General features: G+C 38.3%; 1 protein-coding gene across 1 annotated transcript in view; it reads right to left on the minus strand.

Annotated features, from left to right (window-relative positions):
* RIMS1 (regulating synaptic membrane exocytosis 1) overlaps positions 1 to 22,401 on the minus strand; it is a 157,603-nt gene that overhangs the window by 77,835 nt on the left and 57,367 nt on the right. Inside the window, exons 4-7 of the mRNA XM_053461071.1 lie at positions 16,780 to 17,126; positions 13,604 to 14,448; positions 1,062 to 1,129; positions 354 to 464 (exon numbers count right to left, since the gene is read on the minus strand). Coding sequence (XP_053317046.1) covers positions 354 to 464; positions 1,062 to 1,129; positions 13,604 to 14,448; positions 16,780 to 17,126 — 1,371 coding nt within the window. The remainder of the gene's footprint in view (positions 1 to 353; positions 465 to 1,061; positions 1,130 to 13,603; positions 14,449 to 16,779; positions 17,127 to 22,401) is intronic.

The raw sequence follows: 22,401 nt of genomic DNA on the forward strand, positions 1-22,401 counted from the left end.
GTGCATGGTCTACCACTTTGTAGCTATGCTATTGCTACTACTAGACATTTTCACTTCACAATAAAAGTGCTTACAGTGTGTAGCAAGGCAGACATTTCACAAACTTACTTGTGGCAAAGGTGGCATCCTATGACAGTGCCATGTTTAAAGTGACCTCTTCGGGTATATTACTGCCAATGTTTGTGTATGGAGATGACTGCCTATGTGCTTGATTGTATACACCTGTAAGCATTGATTGTGACTGAAACACCTTAATACTTGTGTCCATATTGTGTACTTTTGCATGTGGGTGTAACATTTGCAATTCAACCAAAACACAATACTTCAAAAAGTAAAATTAACAGTATGCTTACTTTTAATCCAAGAAGCGGCCCTGATTCTTTTGGCATAGTTGTTCTTTTATTTAGAATAACACGTCCAATTAGACGATCCCCCTCCTTCGATGGCTGCCAGGTTACGGGATGCTGGATGAGAACATCAAAGGCAAAAACAGAATGTACTCCGTGTACTTTGCTTTGTTTTAACAAACTGTTTAATGACTATTTTATTTGACTAAGACATATGATCCTGAATGGATTATTTTACAAGCCTTACTGCTTTGACTCTACATGGCAAGCAGAGCTTGCGCAATTCATGAGCTAACTCACTCTCTTACCAGAAACACATGCCCTTTAATTTTATATTTATTTTACAAGCACTCTTTCTAAGTCAAAACATCATACAAACATAAATTACGTAAAGTGGTATTCAAGATTTTGGAGTACTAAAAATCCCAAGTGTAATACTTTAAGCATTTTCTCTATTTTAGGAAATAGTTGTGCATTATATGAAAACACAAGAAAGTCATGTACATCATTTGTCCTACAAACATCCTACTAAAAATTTACAGGTGCACAATACGGGATTTTCTATTTAATCATTTACAGGCATTTAAACTAATATGTATTTCTGAATACTCCTTAGAAAACATATGTGTTCCAAACAAACAATCTAGAGAGTTGGGACCTTGATAAATCTTTTTTACTTATACACATCATGTCAGTGTCTTCTTTTAGACTTACCAAGCCCAGGGGTGATGTTTCTCTACTATTCCACGTGGAAGGGTCTAAAATGTAACAGTCAAGGTCCCCTGTAACAACAGAAAATAAAACTAAGTTTGTGGGGCATATGCCGTTGGCTTTCATTTTAATGTCATTGTATGCATTAACTTGGGATCCATGGCATACAATGCACTACCCGCTAATACAATAATTTTTTTTTATAATAATGTAAAAAAAACATATAACTCATATTTCTAAAAATGACAAATAAATAGTGTTGCAGCTGATAATCCTCGGATTCCACATTTAATGGACCCCCAAACAGGTTCTTAGGAACAAACAGGTTCTTAGGAACACAGGCAGGGCAGCAGTATTTTTTATATTACCATTTAGTCCTTCAGTTAGTAAATGCAAAAAACTTGAATTTTCAAGTATTTTATGGATACAGGTTCATACGATACAAACATTCTTATTTATTATCCTACACATTTGTGGCAAACAATCCAGTCAATCGGCCAGATGACTATCTGACTCATAAGTCTTTTGAGGAACGCTGTTTATTAGATAAATAGGACTTCATTAGCATTATCTCAAAGAATAACCTCAGCGTAGTGAGTGATCAGGCAAAGTCATCCAAAATAACAACAACGGCATTTTGTATATAAAGGAAGCTAAGTAAAACAAGATGAAATAAAACCAGGTGTTCTTTAATGTTAAACTATGTTATGGTATACACCACTATTACTTAACATTTGTTTTTCCACGAGACTTCCCTTTTAAGGTGACTTATCTATAGTAACCCAAGTACCAACGTTTTTGTGAGGATGGATTCTTGACTTCATCTAATTAAAAGGCAAAAGAAACCTGGGGATATAAATACAACTAGTTCTGCTGATTGCAGCTTTGCTCCTTGCAAAGCAGTAAATCAGGATCACGTATCACGGCATCACTTAGTAAGATTCTACTTTAACCCCAACACACAAATAGACATCCATTGCTTTCCAACACGCAGTTAAAATGTACTAACCACAGCACGACTGAGGGGACACAGGACAATCCAATTGTCTTCTGCCAAATACAGACTCTAAAAACAACCCAGACACACACTGAATGATTTTATAATATAACCAAAATGTGTATATACATATTTATACAATTTGCATTTAGCTGTATTTTAAGGCTACTCACGCGTTCTGTGCATGAACAATATATATATATATATATATATCTATATATATCTATATATATATATATAGATATATATAGATATATATATATATATTTCAGAGGCTGGTGTTTAGTCGTTGCCTCTGCACACTACTTGAACGAATAATATAATATATATAACTATATAATGAATAATTAACTGTAAATATGCACACATACTACAAAGGCGATATACACAAACATGCAGACGCCCTAAACTGTATATTAAAAATGATTTAATAAAATCTACTATTTCAAATATGTATTTTGTAAGCATGTAACAATGACTAGATGCTAAATACTAAAGCGACCCAAACACACATATCCTCGCTTCTGCTATTAGAGAAAGCCTATAGCTACCTGCGGTTCCACAGAGGTTACCTGTCCCTGTGTGCAGCGTCTGAAGCAGAAACTGAAACAGCCCAGAGAACATATCAGAATCATCTGAGAACAGATAAACAGGACTCCGCTAAAGTACGTAGCTGCTAATCTTCATGCAATCATGAGACAAGAGCCACGCAATAAAATAACCCCTTTTCCAAAAGTGTAGACGACGGAAAAGCATCCAAGGCTGCTTTGCTTTGAGGTCTGTGCCAAAAAATATTCCGCCGCGTCAAACATCCCACATCAGCGAGGCCAAAGCTGCCATAGATGCTGCTGTCATCAAAACAAATCTCTGCAGCGGATTGTCTTTATTGATTAGCACATTAATCAATAGGTACTCAGTGCAATGCTAACTAGATCTCAGCCTCGCAACACCCGACAGGGCCGACGAGCTGAGAATTAACATGAAGTGGGATGCAAAAAACGCCGCTCGTTTACAGAGCAGGGGATGGAATAAATATTGTACCTCTTAAAAGCTGACGTGAGTAAAAGTGTGCACAGGCCCAGGGACTGCAGGAATCAATAGCCCTGCTGCAGCTATTACTCCTGGTTAGTGGCGCAATACTGACTGACTTTTAATGGACTACTTATATCAGAGATAGTGTCAATCGGTTTTCATTTTAGCAGCTGGTGGGATCAGATGACGACTCCAGTACAGACATTAATTTAAAAAAAAATCTCAGCACACTGCTTGTTTATCTTTTTTTATTTTTGTAAGTACTGAGAGCATCGATTTCTATAAAAGAAATCCCACATGAAATCCAAATGAGTGGGATTGAGTTGCTTGCTAAGCAGAATTAATTTTTGTTCTGGGAAATAAATATTAACAGTTCAAGGCTCATTTATTGTGAAATAAAAATGGTCCAAAATTAGGTATTTGGTATAACTCCTAAATGTCCCATTTTCAGTGGGTCAATGGTCTCCCCCGGCCGTGTTTCGGCACCAGGATTTTAAAAGTCTGTACGAGTGACCCTATTAGTTGACAGCGGGGGGAGGGGGGGGAGGGGGCATCCAATGAAGAGCAGGTGGACTTCATTGGTTGATGGCAGAGGAGGCCCCTGCCATGATCAATAGAGTTGCTCATACGGACCTATAAAATCCTGGCACCAAAGCTGCTGGCAAAAAAAAACAAAGAAAAAAAGGAACACGAAGAATGTATGCAAATATTCGCCCGAACCCAATCCCGAACCCAGGAACGGGTGAAATACGAAGATTTTTTTCCCCAAGAAGACGAACACGAAGAGTTGGCTGGCACCCAAGTCTAGTGTATATATATATATATATACCTGTTTTGAAAGACCCCAGCACCACTGAGCAAAGGGCACCACCAAGCAAGCAGCACCATGAAGAACAAGAAGCTCTCCAAACAGGTCAGGGAGAAGTTCAGATCAGGGTTGGTTTATAAAAAAATACCTGAAACTTTGAACATTCCAAGCAGCACTATTAAATCCATTATTAAGAAATGGAAAGAATATGGCACCACAACAAACCTGCCAAAAGAGGGCTGCCCACCAAAACTCACAGACCAGGCAAGGAGGGTATTAATCAGAGAGGCAACAAAGAGACCAAAGATAACTCTGAAGGAGCTGCAAAGCTCCACAGCGGAGATTGGAGTATCTGTCCAGAGAACCACTTTAAGCCGTACATTCCACAGAGCTGGGCATAACGGAAGAGTGGCCAGAAAAAAGCCATTGCTAAAAGAAAAAATTAAGCAAACACATTTGCTGTTCACCAAAGGGCATGTGGGAGACTTCCCAAAATATGTGGAAGCAGGGACCGGGAAACTGGTCAGGACTGAAGGAATGATGGCTGGTGCTGAATACAGGAAAATTCTTGAGGAAAACCTGTTTCAGTCCAGAGATTTAACTGGGATGGAGCTTCGTCTTCTAGCAGGACAATGACCCTAAGCACACAGCAAAAAGCAACACTCGAATGGTTTAAGGGGAAACATGTACATGTCTTGGAATGGCCTAGTCAAAGCCCAGACCTTAATCCAATTGTTAATCTGAGTATGATTTAAAGATTGCTGTACAACACTGGACCCATCAAACTTGAAGGAGCTGGAACAGTTTTGCCTTGAAGAATCCCAGTGGCTAGATGTGCCAAGCTTATAGAGTTGTACCCCAAGACACTAATTGCTGCAAAAGGTGGCTCTACAAAGTATTGATTGAGGGGTTAATGGGTATGCATGCTCAAGCTCTCTCTTTTTTTCTTGTCTTATTTCTTGTTTCACAATGAAAAAAATATTTTGCATTTTAAAAGTGGTAGGCATGTTGTGTAAATGAAATGATACAAACCCTCAACAACTTTCAGGTTGTAATGCAAGGAAATATGAGTGAATACCTGTGCAAGGCACTGTGTGTATATTTATATATATATATATATAGATATAGATATAGATATAGATATATATTTAGAAAGATGGAAACTTGGTTTGATGCAACAAGCCCTTCAAATGTGTCAGACACTAACTGAAAAGTGTAACTTGTGAGCTCTGTATCTTGGCCACTTGGGGTGCATCTCCATCTAGTGCAGTCACCATGATTTTATTATAACCCATTCCATTAGTACATCACAAAAGGTATTAAGAGGCATTCGTATTTCAGTTGGATTACTGCAGAAGTGCTATAAGCCTAAAAGGCCCAGCTATTTACTTAAACACCCTAAAAAGGTGCAAATTCTGTTGACTGAGAAAAGGTGACAGCTTTGGGGAATATCTTGCCCATTTATGGGTTGTTTTCAGAAAGACGAAGCTCTTAAGAAACAGGTCAAGGACGTGTCTTTCTGTTACATTTGAACTATTATTTCCCCATTTATTCCCACATGAAATCGTAGAAGTCTTGTAATATCAAGTAATGGATATATCTGCAGTGAAATTCTCCACTATTAATAGTCCCTTGAGCCTTTATATATTAGGTAGCTGCCCTTCTTGTTACTTTTACTACTAGATTACAATTATAATAATTTTTACTATATAACATAATGTAATTCAATTTGTTAATATAAAATACATTACATTTAAACATATATATATATATATATATTTAATTTTCTATATGTTGCACATTGTTGGAATATTAAAACATTTGTTATGAAAGACAAGTCTTATTCTTATCACATGCTGGTGTGAGGTCTGGAAATAGCTAATAAATGCTTTGTACAATGCTTGTCATATCAAATACCATTAGTTAGAATGGATCTACAGATGGTTGCAAATACTACCAGGTTGGCATGACTACTCTGGTAGACTTCTCTGGATTAAATTCTTCAAAATCTTCCAAATTCAGTTTCATTTCTGCGTCCTACTGCATTTATTATTATAGCTGTAGAATATTTTGACACACTCCTACCCAGAAAATAGTCAAGACACAAGACATCAAGAGGGACTGAGGGATTTGGATTACCAAAGAGGGACACTTTGCAAGTAAGAATATCTACTGCAGTTGCTATTGCCATAAATGCCCTCCGTTTTTGTTTGAGGGACCAAGTCTAAATCTAATTCCTGAGGTAATTTCTTTTACACCATTGACTTGCTCTATCTCCTAATGGAAACAAGATCAGTGCTTCTTGGCGGATAAACTATGCCTGAAGCACAACAGACTAATAATTCAATACTGTTTGCCTAAAGAGCTAAGCCTCAATGAAAGCTTGTTTTATAACGTCCTAAAAACCTGTCCATGTACAAGGCAGTAATAGCTTTAGCTGAAATATTGTGTTTCCTCCAATCGCAACAATTAACTTCCAATTGCATTATCATCTTTACATGATGAGCCAGAATTAGCATGATTAATATGTTATTAATTCAGGCTTATGGACAAGTGGTCTCATCACTATAACAACCAATGAAATGCTTTTGCTATGAGTTGCTAAAATAAAAAGGTGATGATAGGAAATTTAGGTTAAACTTGGCTACTGATTTAGTTCATCTAAAGTACGCATGCATCACATTAGTTCATTCGAGAGTATCCGGAATTAATTCAATAAGCACTCAAAGCATCCTTTGGTCTTGTGTGCTTGAATCCACTTCCACAAAAAAGTGAATATTGTTTCCCTTTAATGGCTTTAATTGTCTTTTACACAGATTTTTTTCCACATTTTTTAAATTCCAAACAGGTACTATAGCTGAATAGACAAAAACAGAAATGTATTTACTCTGCTGCAAAAATCACATAAGACGAAAATCTAGTGTTTGGGTGACATCTAGTGTTCATTTGGAAATTGAAGAAAACACACAACTTGCAAATTGAAGTAAAATTGAAAAGCAGCCATTAAAGTACATTATATTGTTTACAAATATAATGATTTTAACACAGGGCTCGACAAACCCCAGCGCCACTGCGACTAGAAACTACTTCCTGGTGTCCAGAGTGTTGTGGGACAAAGGAGTAAAAACTGCCCAGGGCTACCATGTGAATCTGAGACCCTACACTTTCCTGTGGGGGCATAGTGAAGAGGGTACCATGAGGCGCCCAGCAGGGTCACATAACCTGCATTAGCCCACAGGAATGCACAGGATGCCAAATTAACAATGGCAGAAGATTGATGGCATGGCAGGTTTCTACAAGGTGAGGAGGGGGAGTAGTGTATGTGTATTGTCAGTCAGTGTGTATAGTGCTGGAGTCAGCCTATGAGTGTATATGTATAGTGCTGGAGTCAGTGTGTATATGTATAGTGCTGGAGTCAGTGTGTATGTGTATAGTGCTGGAGTCAGTGTGTATGTGTATAGTGCTGGAGTCAGTGTGTGTATGTGTATAGTGCTGGAGTCAGTGTGTGTATGTGTATAGTGCTGAAGTCAGTGTGTGTATGTGTATAGTGCTGAAGTCAGTGTGTGTATGTGTATAGTGCTGAAGTCAGTGTGTGTATGTGTATAGTGCTGAAGTCAGTGTGTGTATGTGTACAGTGCTGGAGTCAGTGTGTATGTGTATAGTGCTGGAGTCAGTGTGTATATGTATAGTGCTGGAGTCAGTGTGTATATGTATAGTGCTGGAGTCAGTGTGTATGTGTATAGTGCTGGAGTCAGTGTGTATGTGTATAGTGCTGGAGTCAGTGTGTATGTGAATAGTGCTGGAGTCAGTGTGTATATGTATAGTGCTGGAGTCAGTGTGTATGTGTATAGTGCTGGAGTCAGTGTGTATGTGTATAGTGCTGGAGTCAGTGTGTATATGTATAGTGCTGGAGTCAGTGTGTATGTGAATAGTGCTGGAGTCAGTGTGTATGTGTATAGTGCTGGAGTCAGTGTGTATGTGTATAGTGCTGGAGTCAGTGTGTATGTGTATAGTGCTGGAGTCAGTGTGTATATGTATAGTGCTGGAGTCAGTGTGTATATGTATAGTGCTGGAGTCAGTGTGTATGTGAATAGTGCTGGAGTCAGTGTGTATGTGTATAGTGCTGGAGTCAGTGTGTATGTGTATAGTGCTGGAGTCAGTGTGTATATGTATAGTGCTGGAGTCAGTGTTTATGTGTATAGTGTTGGAGTCAGTCTGTGAGTGTGTGCATACTGTATTGTCAGAGTCAGTGTGTGTATATGTATAATGCTTGAGTCAGTGTGTGTGTGTGGGTGTGTGTGAATGCATAGTGCCATAGTCAGTATGTTTAGTGTATTCTAGCACCCTATTACGTGTGTATGTGTGCATATTGTTAATGTTGTTAATAGTGTATGTTGTTGGATAGTGTGTGCATGTGTATAAGAGCGTAGCGGTAGCGTGTATGGTGTATGGTGTTGTGTATGTTAGCATTAGCATATGGAACATATAGTGTGTATATTACCAAATCCTCCATCCTCACTGCACTAGTGCTTTGGACTCCGCTGACCCTGTCAGAGTTCCATCCGGCGTATAAGGACATCTGATCAGAGGCAGACGTAACTATCTCCTCCATCACCCTGATTATGTCAGCTCTTAAAACCCATTTCATGAAAGATACTGTCACCTAAGATATCTTAGATAAACCAGTATCAAGCATTTAGTAACATTTAATATATGCCTAGTCAAATTGCATGGGGAAGCATCACATCTGGGGAAAATGAAGGGGGTCAATCCACCCATTTCTTTATAGTATATTGAACTTTCTCCCAAAAGGGATGAAATATAGGGCAATCCCACCACATATGTAAGTATAAACAGGAGCCCCAACAATCCTGGTCAGAAGTTGAGGAAATTCTTGGCATCGATGAAGGAACCCTATATCAAGATCTGGAATCTGGCTGCTACTGAACACTTCTGAATGAGGATGAACATCCTTTGCCACTGCTGTGCAGTCAGTGTGAACTGAACCCTAAAAAAACAAAGGAGGAAGGGAAGGCAACAAATACTAGGCCAGCAACAATTGCTATAGTAGTGATAAACTTATGGCTGGGGTTGCAGACTGAACGCACAGAGATTCAAATTTGTTGGTTTAAAGTGGTGTTTATCTGTCAACGATTTCACATAATGTACCAAATGGAAATATAGAAAAATGTTGCATCAATCCGCTCCCTACAGGCAAGCTCTGCTGTGGTATGGGAACCACCCTACCATCTTAGGTGACACTTGCAATCCTCAATGTGGCATGCAACCCAAGGACATCCAGCGAACTCCGTCTTATAACTGCCTGAAAATCTGTATTACGACAGAGCAGCAGGAGAGGCGATGGAGACGACAAGAGCAAGTCTCCCCCCACTCCTAGCTAACCAAATTCTCATAGTCGCTCCTACCAGAGGATGCCCGCAAAATACTCTGCTAGACCGTATCAGGCGCAGCCAGAAACTATTACCTAATGAATTGAAAAGGATTGTTCCAGCATTATCCACTCTCTCTGGCTAGAGCAAACAGATGGGAGCCCTGATAGTATTTAAGGTGGTCTTCTAGAGTCAGGCCACCTCTACTTTGAGTGGCACAGGACATTCTAGTTGAGCCTAGGACTTCTACCCCTTCTTACATAACACACAATTTCAGTTTTGGGTGTCTGGAAGAATTCATGCGGAACCCTAATAGACATTGTTTGGAACAAATATAATAGCCTGCGTAGCAAATTCATTTTGATAAAGTTAATACTCCCTGCCAGGAGAGGCGAGGAACTGACCATGTCTGCAGGACAGTTTTACAGTGATAAAGTTATCCACGTATAGTTTAGAAAGATCCCTTGAGACCAATATTCTGAAATACCTTAGTCTATATGAACACCACCTAAAGAGGGAGGACACTCTTAGGTCCGTACCTCCAGCACACAGAACTGATAATTTATCCATATAGATTTTGAAATTAGAAAGTGTACCACGCAGCTCCCTCATTATATTGAGTAGCAAAATCTTGGCCTGTGCTGCTACCAACATAACGCCATCTGCATATGTGGAAACCTTCCAATGGCCACAATAACTGTAGAAGCATGGATTTTTTTTTGAATAGCTTCAAGCAAGGGCTCAAGTATGCGCACAAACAACATAGACAATAGTGGGCAGCCCCGCGATGTCCAATTTTAAATAGCAAAAGGCTGAGACACCCCATTAATCCTTAACCATGAAGTGAGAGTGCACAGCAAAAATTATAAACAAGATAATAGACAAGCCACTTATCTTTCAATGACCTCAAGAAAAGAGAAAAAAACAACAATTTATAGTGTACTATATCACATATAATATTGCCACAATTCACTCTCAGACCATGCCAGGAGAAGATCTGGATTTCTATGTCTATTGAAGTGATACACGCAGAGACGGAGAGAAGGGGTCAGGCTGAGCAAAAAAACACATGTCAAGCGGTTCGAGAGAAACACAAGATTGTTGTAGGATATAGTAGGACATAAGAGAAATGTATACTGCTTGCTGTTATCCACGCTTGACTGGGCTTACTTGATACCACTATTGTTTTTTTAAAAAAAAGAGTAAAATACGTTTGAAATCCAGATTCTCCTGGCGTGGTCTGTGAATTCCACAGATAATTATAATTGCGACTAATTAAGAGCCTGCATTTTAGACTCCTCACTTGTGATTTTGGTTACATAGAGGGGGGAATTGACTCAATATATGTCAAATATTATATTTGATATACTACAAGTTTTTTTTTCTTTCTTGAGGTCACTGGAAATAATTAAGATAAGTGTCTTGGCTGTTTATAAATTTTACTGCACACTCTCACTTGATGGTTAAAGTTTATTATCGTTTGTTGGTGATTTAAAGGGTCTTTGTTGTACCAAGATGGATTTGCTGCACTGTTATCTACACTATTTCTTGTACAAAATAAGCGCCAATTATCACACACTATAATTACACACCCCCTATTAATCCATACAGTGTTCAACTGAGTTTTGTGCATTGCAAAGTTTCCCCAAAACCCATTTGAGAAACGGTAGCTGCTATAAGACCAATCTATTCCAAATGTATCATGTTCAACACTTGTCCCTTGCATCTCTCCCAGGGACGAACTCCGACTGTTTTAGGATGCACTAGGGAAGGCAACAACTCTCGTAAACGCAAAACCAAGAACGTAGCAAAGATCTTCAAATCAGCATTAAATAGAGAAATTAGGAGATAACTCCAACATTGCATTGGGTCCGATCCTTCCTTTGGCTAATATGGCAATAGTGGCTGTCAAAGTGTGTGGGTGAAAGTTCCCACTGCCCATTTAAGTTGAACATAGCCATGATATTTTGGAACAGCGCCTGGGCAAATTACTTATAATATTGTAAGCGGAGGCTATTTGGTTCCAGGAGCCGTACCTGATTTCATGGATTTGCTATCTACACCTCTGTAATCCTTTCCTTCATGAGCTCTGCCCTAGCAGGATCCAACCTAGAAGAAACACGCTGAGCCAGATAATCCTTCATTTTCCCCCAGACCGTTTGTCCCTGTGGTATAATGTATAGGGAGCAGAAACTATTTTTGTACTTTATAAAAATATGAATGGCGAATTTTCCCTTTAACGTTTGCAGCTGCCTTCTGTGTTCACGAGCACCGATAGTTGATACGCATGCATGAATACATTCCAGATCTCTGTGATCCTGCTTGTTAAAATGTTAACAATCACCAGCAATAATGACAAGCAAACTCGGTTTAACATCTGTCTAAATGATAAAAAAAAAAAAAAAAAAACTAACATTACAAAAATTAGTATGATTAGTTTAGTGCTAAACATAGGGTTTTGGTACACTGGCACACAGGCACCAGATGAATGCTTACAATCATTTATAATCAAAGTGCAACAATGCAAATTATCTCTTATTCAAAATGAATAATTAATTTTCACAGATGGCAGAGCTAGGACAATGATTTTGGAAGTTAACATACTTTGCGTGATATACTGACACCCATACATGCAGATTTCTCATAAAGCCCATTTCTACTTGTTTCAACAATAATTAAGATTGTGAAAAGGTTGGATCAGAAAAATGTCTCAAAGAGGCTGATCCCAGATAAATAAACACCAAGGGGTCCCTTGACTTGCAAAGCTCCAACATCTATCCATTTAATGAGATGCATAAAGAACTCAATCCTGTCACACATTTTATGCTGGAAAATATATATATATATATATATCATATTTTTAAGCATTTTGTCGCACAGTCAAGACCATTTTCTTTTCTCTAAAATCAAATAAATGGCCAGAGCAATTTGATGAGTACAAACTGGTTATCTCAGCGAAGGTCCTAGAATGCAGAATGTGAATCTCAGAGGCTGGTTATACACTAAATATCTAAAATCTATTGATTCTGAAATATTTATTACATTTAAAGGCAAGTTATAATCTTTCCTTTTCTTGTTATATTAATCTTGAGTGAAACCAATATGGTACAATATACCTAGATTTATTGATATCTTACATATATTTTGTATGTGTGTTCATACCCAATTAAACAAAAATCTTGGGAATTTGAGAAAAAGATTTCACTAATTATTTTCAAAGATAGGCAGTTAATTTTAATGATCAAACCTGTACAAAACATTTTGATGAAACGTATTCTGGGGACTGAATGTCTGCACCAATTCCACCATAGATGTTCCATTGATAGATGGGTAATAAATGTTTATCGCTTTTGATGTAATTTTCATCACGTATTTCCGTTTTATTACTGGTCAATAACTAAAATTTCCTATTAAACAAGAGCTGTGGAAAAATCCTTGGTTTGGAAAATGTGTTCGCATTTACTAAAGCACATGAATCACTATAATAAGTAACAACCATAATCCCTACTGGAAACTTTTAACCCACGGGAGCGAATTGTAAGGATAAGGTTTGTCTTTAAACGTTTATGTAAAGACAAGGATGGGATCACTCTAGTCTTATAATGATTGATAGTCATTGACCCCTTTTCTAATTGTTAATTTCATTATTTTCACTAAACTCTCTAACTTTTAGTATTCTTCATATTTACAATTTTCTCCTGACTAATTAAAAACTTTATGGCAGCTATTTAATGTTGTATGATATCTTGTTTTGAATTATACATTTGCAGGTCAGAGATAAAATATTTTTGTTCATTATTATCCCTACAATACAATGTACTAGTGTGTACATAATTTTGTTTTGGAAGTTATTCATTTGAGATAGCCCTTAATAATCAAATTCCACCAGGAGCACATTTGTACCTAGAACAGATTATCAGATGACGGACTAGAATCTGTGTCATGGTCATACCTGAGAACTCTCCAGGATCTGACACCAGAATTCTCTGGGTCGGGGGAGCTGGGTCTTGGCACGACCCACTCCCTGACCAGTTCCCCTTTATATGGGGGCTGATTCCCGCAATGTTAGCGGGAATGCCCTCTGACTGCGGCGGGAACACCCACCGATATCAGCAGGAACGACTGCGACATCAGCAGGACCACCCACCAACCTCAGTGGGCAGTCCTGGCCAAGTCCTGCAAGGGTAGGCTCCAGGTAGCCAGAGCCCATGAATTCCGTGGTATGGTCATGCTCTTTCCCTGTGAGCTACTCAAACACTTTAAGGCAGCAATTTAATCAGATCTGTGCCAGAAGAGTCACGCAGGCTCATTACCTTACCTTTTTCACTAACACTTTCACTTTCTATTTCTGCCTCTTCACAACTGGTATATTCTGGCGTCGATATTCCTTCTTCTTCTGAGCTACTTATAGACATTTGCCTTTTCTTTCCACCTTTTTTAGATCGATGATGTTTAGGAGGGGAAGGTCTAACAGATTCTGATTGATCAGAACTAAGAGAATCATTTCTCAAAATTGTCTCCATTTTCTCCCGCTTTGCTTTCCTGATAAGAAGTGCTGAGCTGGGATCTAAACGGCTTTGCTTTCTGAAGGGATCATGGTTTTTAGATTCTAAATGTTCTGTTGGAACTGGACTGTGCCTAGGGCTTGGTGGGCTGTGGTTGGCCACCTGTTTTGGCATGTAACCCGTTCCGTCTCCATTTCGGTCAACAGAATTTGAGCGGTGATTATCCATAGCTGATTTTTTGTCCTGAGTTCCAGGTGCTTGCAAGTTCTTCCCTAGTGTGTTTTCAGGTACTTCAGCTTCTTCTAACTCTGTGTGTGGCAAAGATGCATCACTATGCCTCCTTTCATGGCGTGCCTTTGAAACCCTGGCATGCATGCGCATTTGCTGCTCCTCAGGTTGTGGCTTCACAGGGTACCTTGCTAAATTGGGGTCACTCATATACCGTGTCTGATCTTCTGCTCTTTGTTGGTCTTCATCTAAATTTGTTCCTTCCTCCAGTTTTTCTGGAATGTCTTGTGATCTCCCCTTTGTTGGTCTTCTACTTTCCCTTCTCTCTTTATGCTCATCTATATATCCATCACCCTGTTGGTTTAAATATTTTTGTACTCTTTTGCGGTCCCCTTTTTGGACTTTTCCATTTTGCTCTGAAATCTTCTTCCTAGACAAACGGCCAATAGAATAGATTTAGGTACACAGCATCAATGACATGAAACAAAACAGATATTGTTCACAGTTTTGAAAATCCCAAATAAAAATTTGCAGCAAAATGTACATTAAATTGATTTTTCCTAAACAAAAAAAAACAACCATAAACAACAACAACAGAAAGAACACCATACTCTTTCAATGATTTCTTGACACTCACTGGGGAATAAACAGAATAAAACAAACAATGACTTGCTGGTTCCTGGGAACACCCAACATTTTTCAAGCAAAACATATCTTCATTACATTTGAATAGGCACTGATGTTACTTCAGCAGATAGTCAGAGTATGTCAGTGTTTCTAGCCAACTATTTTGGGGAGAAACCAGGGCGGGCCCAAGGCAAAATGTCGCCCCCCCCTTATCTACCCTTCCTCTCCCTCCGTCCCTGCCGCCCCCCACCCCATTATCTACCCTTCCTCTTCCCTCCACCCCCCTTGTACTTACCTTGCTTTCAGCAGTCCTGCGGCGAGTCTCCCTGTTCGGCACTCAGCATTACAAGCCGGCACCGAGACCGAACAGGGAGACTCGCCGCAGAGGAGAGAGAGAGGCGCCGAGCAGGTAGTGACAGCTTGGTAAGCGAAAAGCCCCTTTCTCTCTCTTTCGCTTTAAAAAAAAAAAAAAAAAAGCCTGGAGCGGTTGCCCCACTCGGCTCCATTGTTGGGCCGGCCCTGGGAGAACCCATGTTCGGAGGGCAGACATAAAATGAACAGGGGGAGCTCTGTTTACTCATTTACTCCCTTAACAAAATACAGCTAATACAAAAACTGTTTATGTTTACCATATGCATACATAGGTAATCATATTAGTGAATATACCCACTATACTCACAAGGACAGCTACTACCCATACTACTAAGCCCACTATTCCTGCTTGGAACTTTGTGTAAAAGCACCATAAAGCTAGATAGCAAGTTTACGACAGGGTTCTCAACTCCTGATGTGTCTGTATGTATTTCATTACATTTTCTTAACCACCCCATTTAAATTGTACAGCTGTGTAATTTGTTGGTGCTTACTACTACTACTACTACTACTACTACTACTATTAATAATAATAATAATAATAATAATAATAATGTAACATGAATATACTGCTACCACTGGTAAGAAACTAACAGAAGGTGGCAGTAAAGTGAGCAAATGTGTATAAAGATCATAACTCCTTGATACAATGCACAATTCCCCTATTAAATGTAGAACAAAGTTACCAGGAAAACTTTACATGTATGTCAAGTTATTTTGTACTTTTTATATTCTGCAAAACCACTCTAAGTGTCCAAAAAGTATTATAAGTCACTTCCACAGTAACTGACACAGAACAGGAGTGTACTACATTAGCATTAGAACTGGCAGAGCAGGCGTATGAACTTCTTGGCATGGGACCAATTTGCTTATAAAACTGGCAACAATAAATCACTCTGACTCTAAACAATAAAACCCAAGATTCTAAGTACTGTTCGAATCACTCATTCATTATTGAAAATGTAGACATGTTCAACAGCACTGGATTTCTCCGAACTTTTTTTCAATACATAAAATTCTCAAACAATGTTTTAAAAACAGAACAGTAAATCCTCATGCACTGATTTCTGAAAATATTCAACAAAAGATAACAATCACTGCAAAACAATACATTTAATAAAAGATGACAGCCCCCTGGTATTATATAGTAAGAACCCAAGTGGGATCTTCGGAACAGATGAAGTGTTTTAACACTGCTATACAGGGCAAGGCACATCTCTGGAAAAATCTAAATGTTACGAATTAGTCATATGTCATAGTGCGCGACTGATGCATTTGGTCATGGAAACATGGTGTTTGGTGCGGATAGCAGTCAAATAATTAATATTATCAGCATTCTTGTGTTTTGTTTTGCTAAGAAATGAGTGTTATATCTTTTGAATATTCTGTATTTAATTTGTGCATGTTTGGCTGATAGATCGATCATAGATAGATGGATAGATAGATAGATAGATAGATAGATAGATAGATAGATAGATAGACAGACAAAAGTATTGGGAAACCTGGCCACTACACCAACACGAATATAATGAGATTGCATTCTAAATACTTAGACATTAATATCTAGTTGGTCCGTCCTTTGCAGCTTTAACAGTCTGCCCTCACAAATGCTGTACTGGATGAATGGGCAAAAACTCCCACAGAAACACTCCAAAATCTTGTGGAAAGCCTTCTCAGATATGGTGGTATGTCTAACAATTTGTAACATCATATTTTTACTAGGCTGCTTTAACAGTAGATATAATTTCCAAGTAAATCTTACCTGTCTCTAGGTGGTTCACTTCTGGACCTTGATGAACCCTTCGTATCTTGATAAACTGCAGATGGTAATGATGATGCTGATCCTTTGCTTCTATCAGATTGTAAACTAGAAGTTGAGGTCTCATGTGACCCTGCCACTGCTGCAGTGCTTAGAGGGGTTTGAGACTGTGATCTCTCTTGAAGTCTTGCTTTCTTTTCTCTTGGTGCCTCGAAGCTGGCACCAGTAGTTGTATCGCTAAGCGCTCCGTCCTGAATAGATGGCTGTTGTGGGCCACTTCCAAAAAACCATGCTCCGGATTTTGTCAAAATTTCTTGTTGTTTTCGGCACAAATTGCAAACCCACATAACCTGCACAGAACCAGAAAGAAATTGTAAGAGACCAGGTACTTAAAATTATTTTTAAATATTCTACTAGAAGGAAAGGGCAAAGGTTTAAATACAGTAGATCAACCACCAAAAACAGCTCTGGATGATAAAACCTACAACTATTCTAATACATATACTGAGTAGGACTCAATGACCCATCTTAACCTTAATTGGATTGAATGGAGATGAAATGCACTGTTTGCAAATCAGTAACCTGTCTAAAATCAAATTCAGGGGGAGAATCTAGACAACAACCTCTAAAAAATGTTCCAATGAAAGCTAATGGAAGCAGGTACATAAGGGGAACTCTCCAGCCATGGTATGCACTTCAATGCTTATTAAAAGCAGAATCATGCATTTACACTACCCACCCCCTGCCCCTCAACACTTTGTCTTGTAGGATATGTATTTGGCCCAACAGTTCTTCGGCTAGCCACACCACATGCAATACTCACTGGCAGCCAGAACTGGTAGAAGAGTAACAATTGGTCTAATGACACCCCCCACGCATGCGGAGAAAGTACTTCCACCCATTTCAATGGGAGAGCCTTTCAACCACTTATTAGCTGCTTCATGCAGTCAAAAGTGGAGGAAAACTCAGACTGGTGAGGGGATGGTGCAGTGCAGCTCTTTTTACTTATAGATGAAAAGAATGCTTACAGTTTTTCCCACGACACATATACATTTCACATGCCGATCAGCACATGTAAAGCATTACCCCACACAGTTATACATCTTACATACTGCTAGGTAGCAGTTTTACTGTCCATCCCACATGTGCTGGTCAGCAATATGAGAAAATAATATGTGTCCTAAAAAAATGTCTACTGGTATCAACAAACATTATACAGAATCTGGAAATTTAAAAAAAAAGTTTAAGCTAAGCACGAATGCATCCATTCTGATAAAGCAGTCAATGTTGTACGTTGAAAAAAATCTTCTTGTAATTTTATAATTATTAGCTTCCTTATTTTCCATGTACAAAAATGCTGACTATTGACGGACATGAAGTGCCTAATTTTCATTATACATATCCATTTTGTAACTGTTTTAAAAGATTTCCAAGAATTAAATTAAATCTATGTATTTGTGCGGTCAACACAGTTACCAAAAAGTTGGAGAAATATATTTAGATGTAGAATTTACAATCCAACAGCAGTGACACTGTGAACACAGTGTATGATCCTAGTGTATTTTCCTGATGGCTGCTGGTATCGTTAGTCAGATCCCAGCACAATCTCGTCCAGCAGCTACAAGTCAGAACTTTGCCACTTCCACTCTCAACAGGCTAGCATGTTAGATCTTTTCACATACAATCAACTGGGCACAATGCAGACTGCATAAATTAGATACATGGCTGCTCCTTTAAGGCTGACTTCTGCCATTAAGCAAAGCTTATTCTCTTGTAGGTTTGAACGTCTTTAAACAGAGCAGACTGGGATAAGTGATAAGTGCAAAAGGGAGCACTGCCCAGGGTCCCAGGCCATCCTTATGACCATATAACAGGAACCAGTATACCCATTGGCAACTGTGTTATTTAAAACTTTTCTATCACCAAATCATAGAGAGGTGAGCATATATGGTGGAGAAACGATCCTTACAAAGTTTAAGGTCAACAGAGATGGACGGAAAGAGGAAGGCTGCTGTGTCTGCTCATAGGAAGGGAAGGAGGAGGTGGCCCTTGTATAACCTGGGTGGTGTGGACTAGAATTAGAAGTGAAGCAGTCCCTACAGGGACACAGTACACATTAAATAATTAAAATAATTTGCACTCCTGTATAAAGAGAATATAAATCCCTCTTACTTATTTAGAATTAACAGGTTTATTTTCAGGATCGTCCACTTAAATTTAGCACTAGATAACAAATATATTTCTTCTTTAGAGATAAAAATAATTGCAAGGTTTCACTTGTCTGTCAGCGATCACCAAAAATAGACAAGATTAAAATCATTTGCACATTGCATGTTAAATATAACGGAGATATCTACACCACCGATTGTGTGATAAGTATATATTCAGGAATGACATGAGCACACGCACTCTACAGTAACACTTGGGTTCATGGTTTCAGTCAACTCTTCTCCCCAGAACTAAAAACCATGGGATTTTGGTTTATGTAAAGATAATATTATTTTTGGACTGACTTAAAAAAAAATGTACCAAACAAATAGTGGGCTTTTTCATATGCATTACAATGGCCTCCTGACTGGTAATTCCTTCTTATGGTTAGACAAGGCAGGTCTTTTAGAGGTGGGAAAAACAAGCCGCACTCATCTGTGTGAAATCCCTGCATGAGTCAGTAAAATACCAAAGTAGAGAAACTTGGAGGATACAAGTTGTATTTTTCCAACCTCTGACAAGAAAGACTAGATCATGGAATGGGCTGCAATGTGTCTGAAGCACATGGAACATTGACCAGCTACCATCTCATCCTAGCACAACTGGATTTGTGCTCTGTTTCTTATTGTTTTGCTCAAGAACCAAATTGACTCAAATCCTTAGTCCACATTTACATTTTTGTTATATGGCTATTTTTGTTAAATGTTAATATGATGCTATGTATATTTTAGTAATGTTAACTCATTTTTTTCTTGGCAACAGGCACATTTTGTTACTTTATATAATGAAACAGCTAGGAGCTTTGAGAAGGACACTGAATGGGGCTCACTATTAGATATAGAAAAAACCCACAAAATAAATGCCACATTTTCTCAAAGCAGCTAGAAGGCCATTACCACACTGACCAAAAAGGTACCTTACTACTATGGACAACATTTATATATTTAGAATCTTAATGGGGAAACTACAGCCATCATATGCACTTTAATGCACATGATAGCAGAGTGGTCCCTTTAAATGTACATGGTGTCCCCTTTGGAAATGCTTGGGGGATTCTGCAGAAACCCACCAGTCAGCATCAGCACTGGCTCAGCAAATGTTGCAAAAGGGGGTTAAAGTACTCAGAAAGTACCTTAATATGCATTCTTCTTTCATGAGACTGTCTGGGATATTAAGCTGTCCCTTTAAGGGGTTTGGTAATACCATTTACTGAGGAAACCTGTATATTTTTGCATTCATTATATTTCTCTTCACATGATCACGCATGATCAAGCCTAAAGACTTGTTTTTCCCATATAGTTCCCATAGTGCGCAGGACTCTGAGTAGACATTTGCAAATCAGTTTATCAACGCACACCTCTTTTTGCCTCTAAATCCACTTTATCTATGGATCCCTTAGAGCTCATGTCTGTTGTGCTAGACATCTTTGAAACAAAGCCTGGGACAGAGGTGCAGAAGCCAGATCACCACTCATTGACAGCTGTTTCATCCTTAGGTTGGATACTGGCTTACTGCTTAAGGCTTGGGTTGGCATGTGGGTCACACCAAAATATGTCATGGTGGGGACAAGAAAGGTCATAAGAAATCTATTTCTAGGATTTCTATGGGAAAAACAAGGCTTTAGGCTTGCCTGGTGGATGCAAATTAGTGTTCGGTAATGTTTCCTTATTTGTTAACTTTAAGTGGAGTGTTTTTTATCACCTTTGTTGTCCCCACCATAACAGTTTGAGTGTGCATTTTCAATGTATATCAATTCTTGTGAGTATATAAAATATATGTATAGTACACAGAAAGAGATCGGTTTTTTTTGCATCTAGGTCACACCATTTCTAAAAATACACTGAATTTTAATCCTGCTATCATTTGCAGATGTCTCAGTCAGTAAACAGAATACTGATTACATGTATTCACGATAATTTATCTCCTACTCATTCTCCATTTGTCAATCAAAATCTAACAATAGATTATTTTTTTTATCAGTAAAGGAAATTACTTAAGCATTATACATACATTATTATATAGTAAATGCAGGGCCAAAGTGTATATGCAATAGAGATTTAACTTCACAATTTTAATTAAAATGTGACCATACCATCCCAATAATGGGCTTGATTATGTTATGTCGGAATGTTAATTCCCAGTACTCTATTCTTTTCCGCCATTCTGTTAAAAACACAAAGTACATTATTTCCTTATAAACATTATTAACAATAGAAAAAACTAAAAATATTTTTACTTAAAATATTTTTTTTTACATTCTAAATTATAGCTAAGGCTAGAAGCAATAGAGATTATTTAATTGCTTTGGAGGCATACGGGTGAGCATATACATTAGTACAGAAGGTGTTAAATGCATGCATATTTACCTTGGGCTCTGACCAAAGCCAGACCCAGGCAGCACACCACAGCCCCCTCTCCATGCCCCCTATCCTACATGCAGAGTGGTGAGATATGACGTCATACCCTTACGTTCCATGACTTAAACGAGTGCAGTGCCATTTAAAGCAAGCCTCCATTCTTTGAATGGGTATGTTGGAGAAATCAGCGGCGTACTGGGGAGCCTGATCATCCAAAATGGTAATCTGCCCTTCCAGCGGTTTTTGAAGAGGGTGACTACTGTCCCCCTAGATCTGCAGCCCCAGGCCACAATACCTTGTGGGCTCTCTCAGTAGAATGACATATGGCCAGATTTCAATTAAGAGTAAGTTTTCAGGGCAAATCTCGTGCTATTGATGTTTGCCATTTTATATTGTTATAATATACAGTATATTATATTATCTCTCTTGAAGGGTCATCTACACTTCTTCAGTTTGTTAACAAAATTATTTTGGCTGTTTTTTGAAAATGTAAAGCTACTGTTCCACTTGAACAAGGCATTAATTGCACTATACGTTACTTTATTCTTTCCTTTGAATTTATGATCAGATAAAAACAACATATTTTCTGTGGCCTGCTTTAGACACACGCCAATTGTTATATGAATACTTACGAGTGAAGCAACATTTCACATGAACAAAAAAAAAAAATATTTCTGGGAAGATTTTTAGCATTTGGCAACACTAGAAATTTGTTAAGCCATAAAAATGTGTTACAATCTGCAGCTATCGACTAATTAAACCCATTGCATTGTATCATTTTTTTTTTCATTTCAAATTGTGTTCTAAATGAGTTATGTTGATAATACTAATATGTTTTCAAAAGCATGTTAAAAGTTAACATAACAATTATTGTATGCTAACTTAACCCCATAGCTGACTGTGCTGCACTATTCAACCCCCTTTTCAAATTCCCTAAGCAGTCAATGATGCAGCCATTCTTTGACTGCTGCCGTCATTCATTTATACCAGTTCGCATTTTACAAAAATTACATTTACATTGTTTCCAGCTTTATACATAAATCATGCTGTTATTCAAAGC

This window comes from Spea bombifrons, chromosome 3 (genome assembly GCF_027358695.1).
Source record: "Spea bombifrons isolate aSpeBom1 chromosome 3, aSpeBom1.2.pri, whole genome shotgun sequence".
Lineage (NCBI taxonomy): Eukaryota > Metazoa > Chordata > Amphibia > Anura > Pelobatidae > Spea > Spea bombifrons.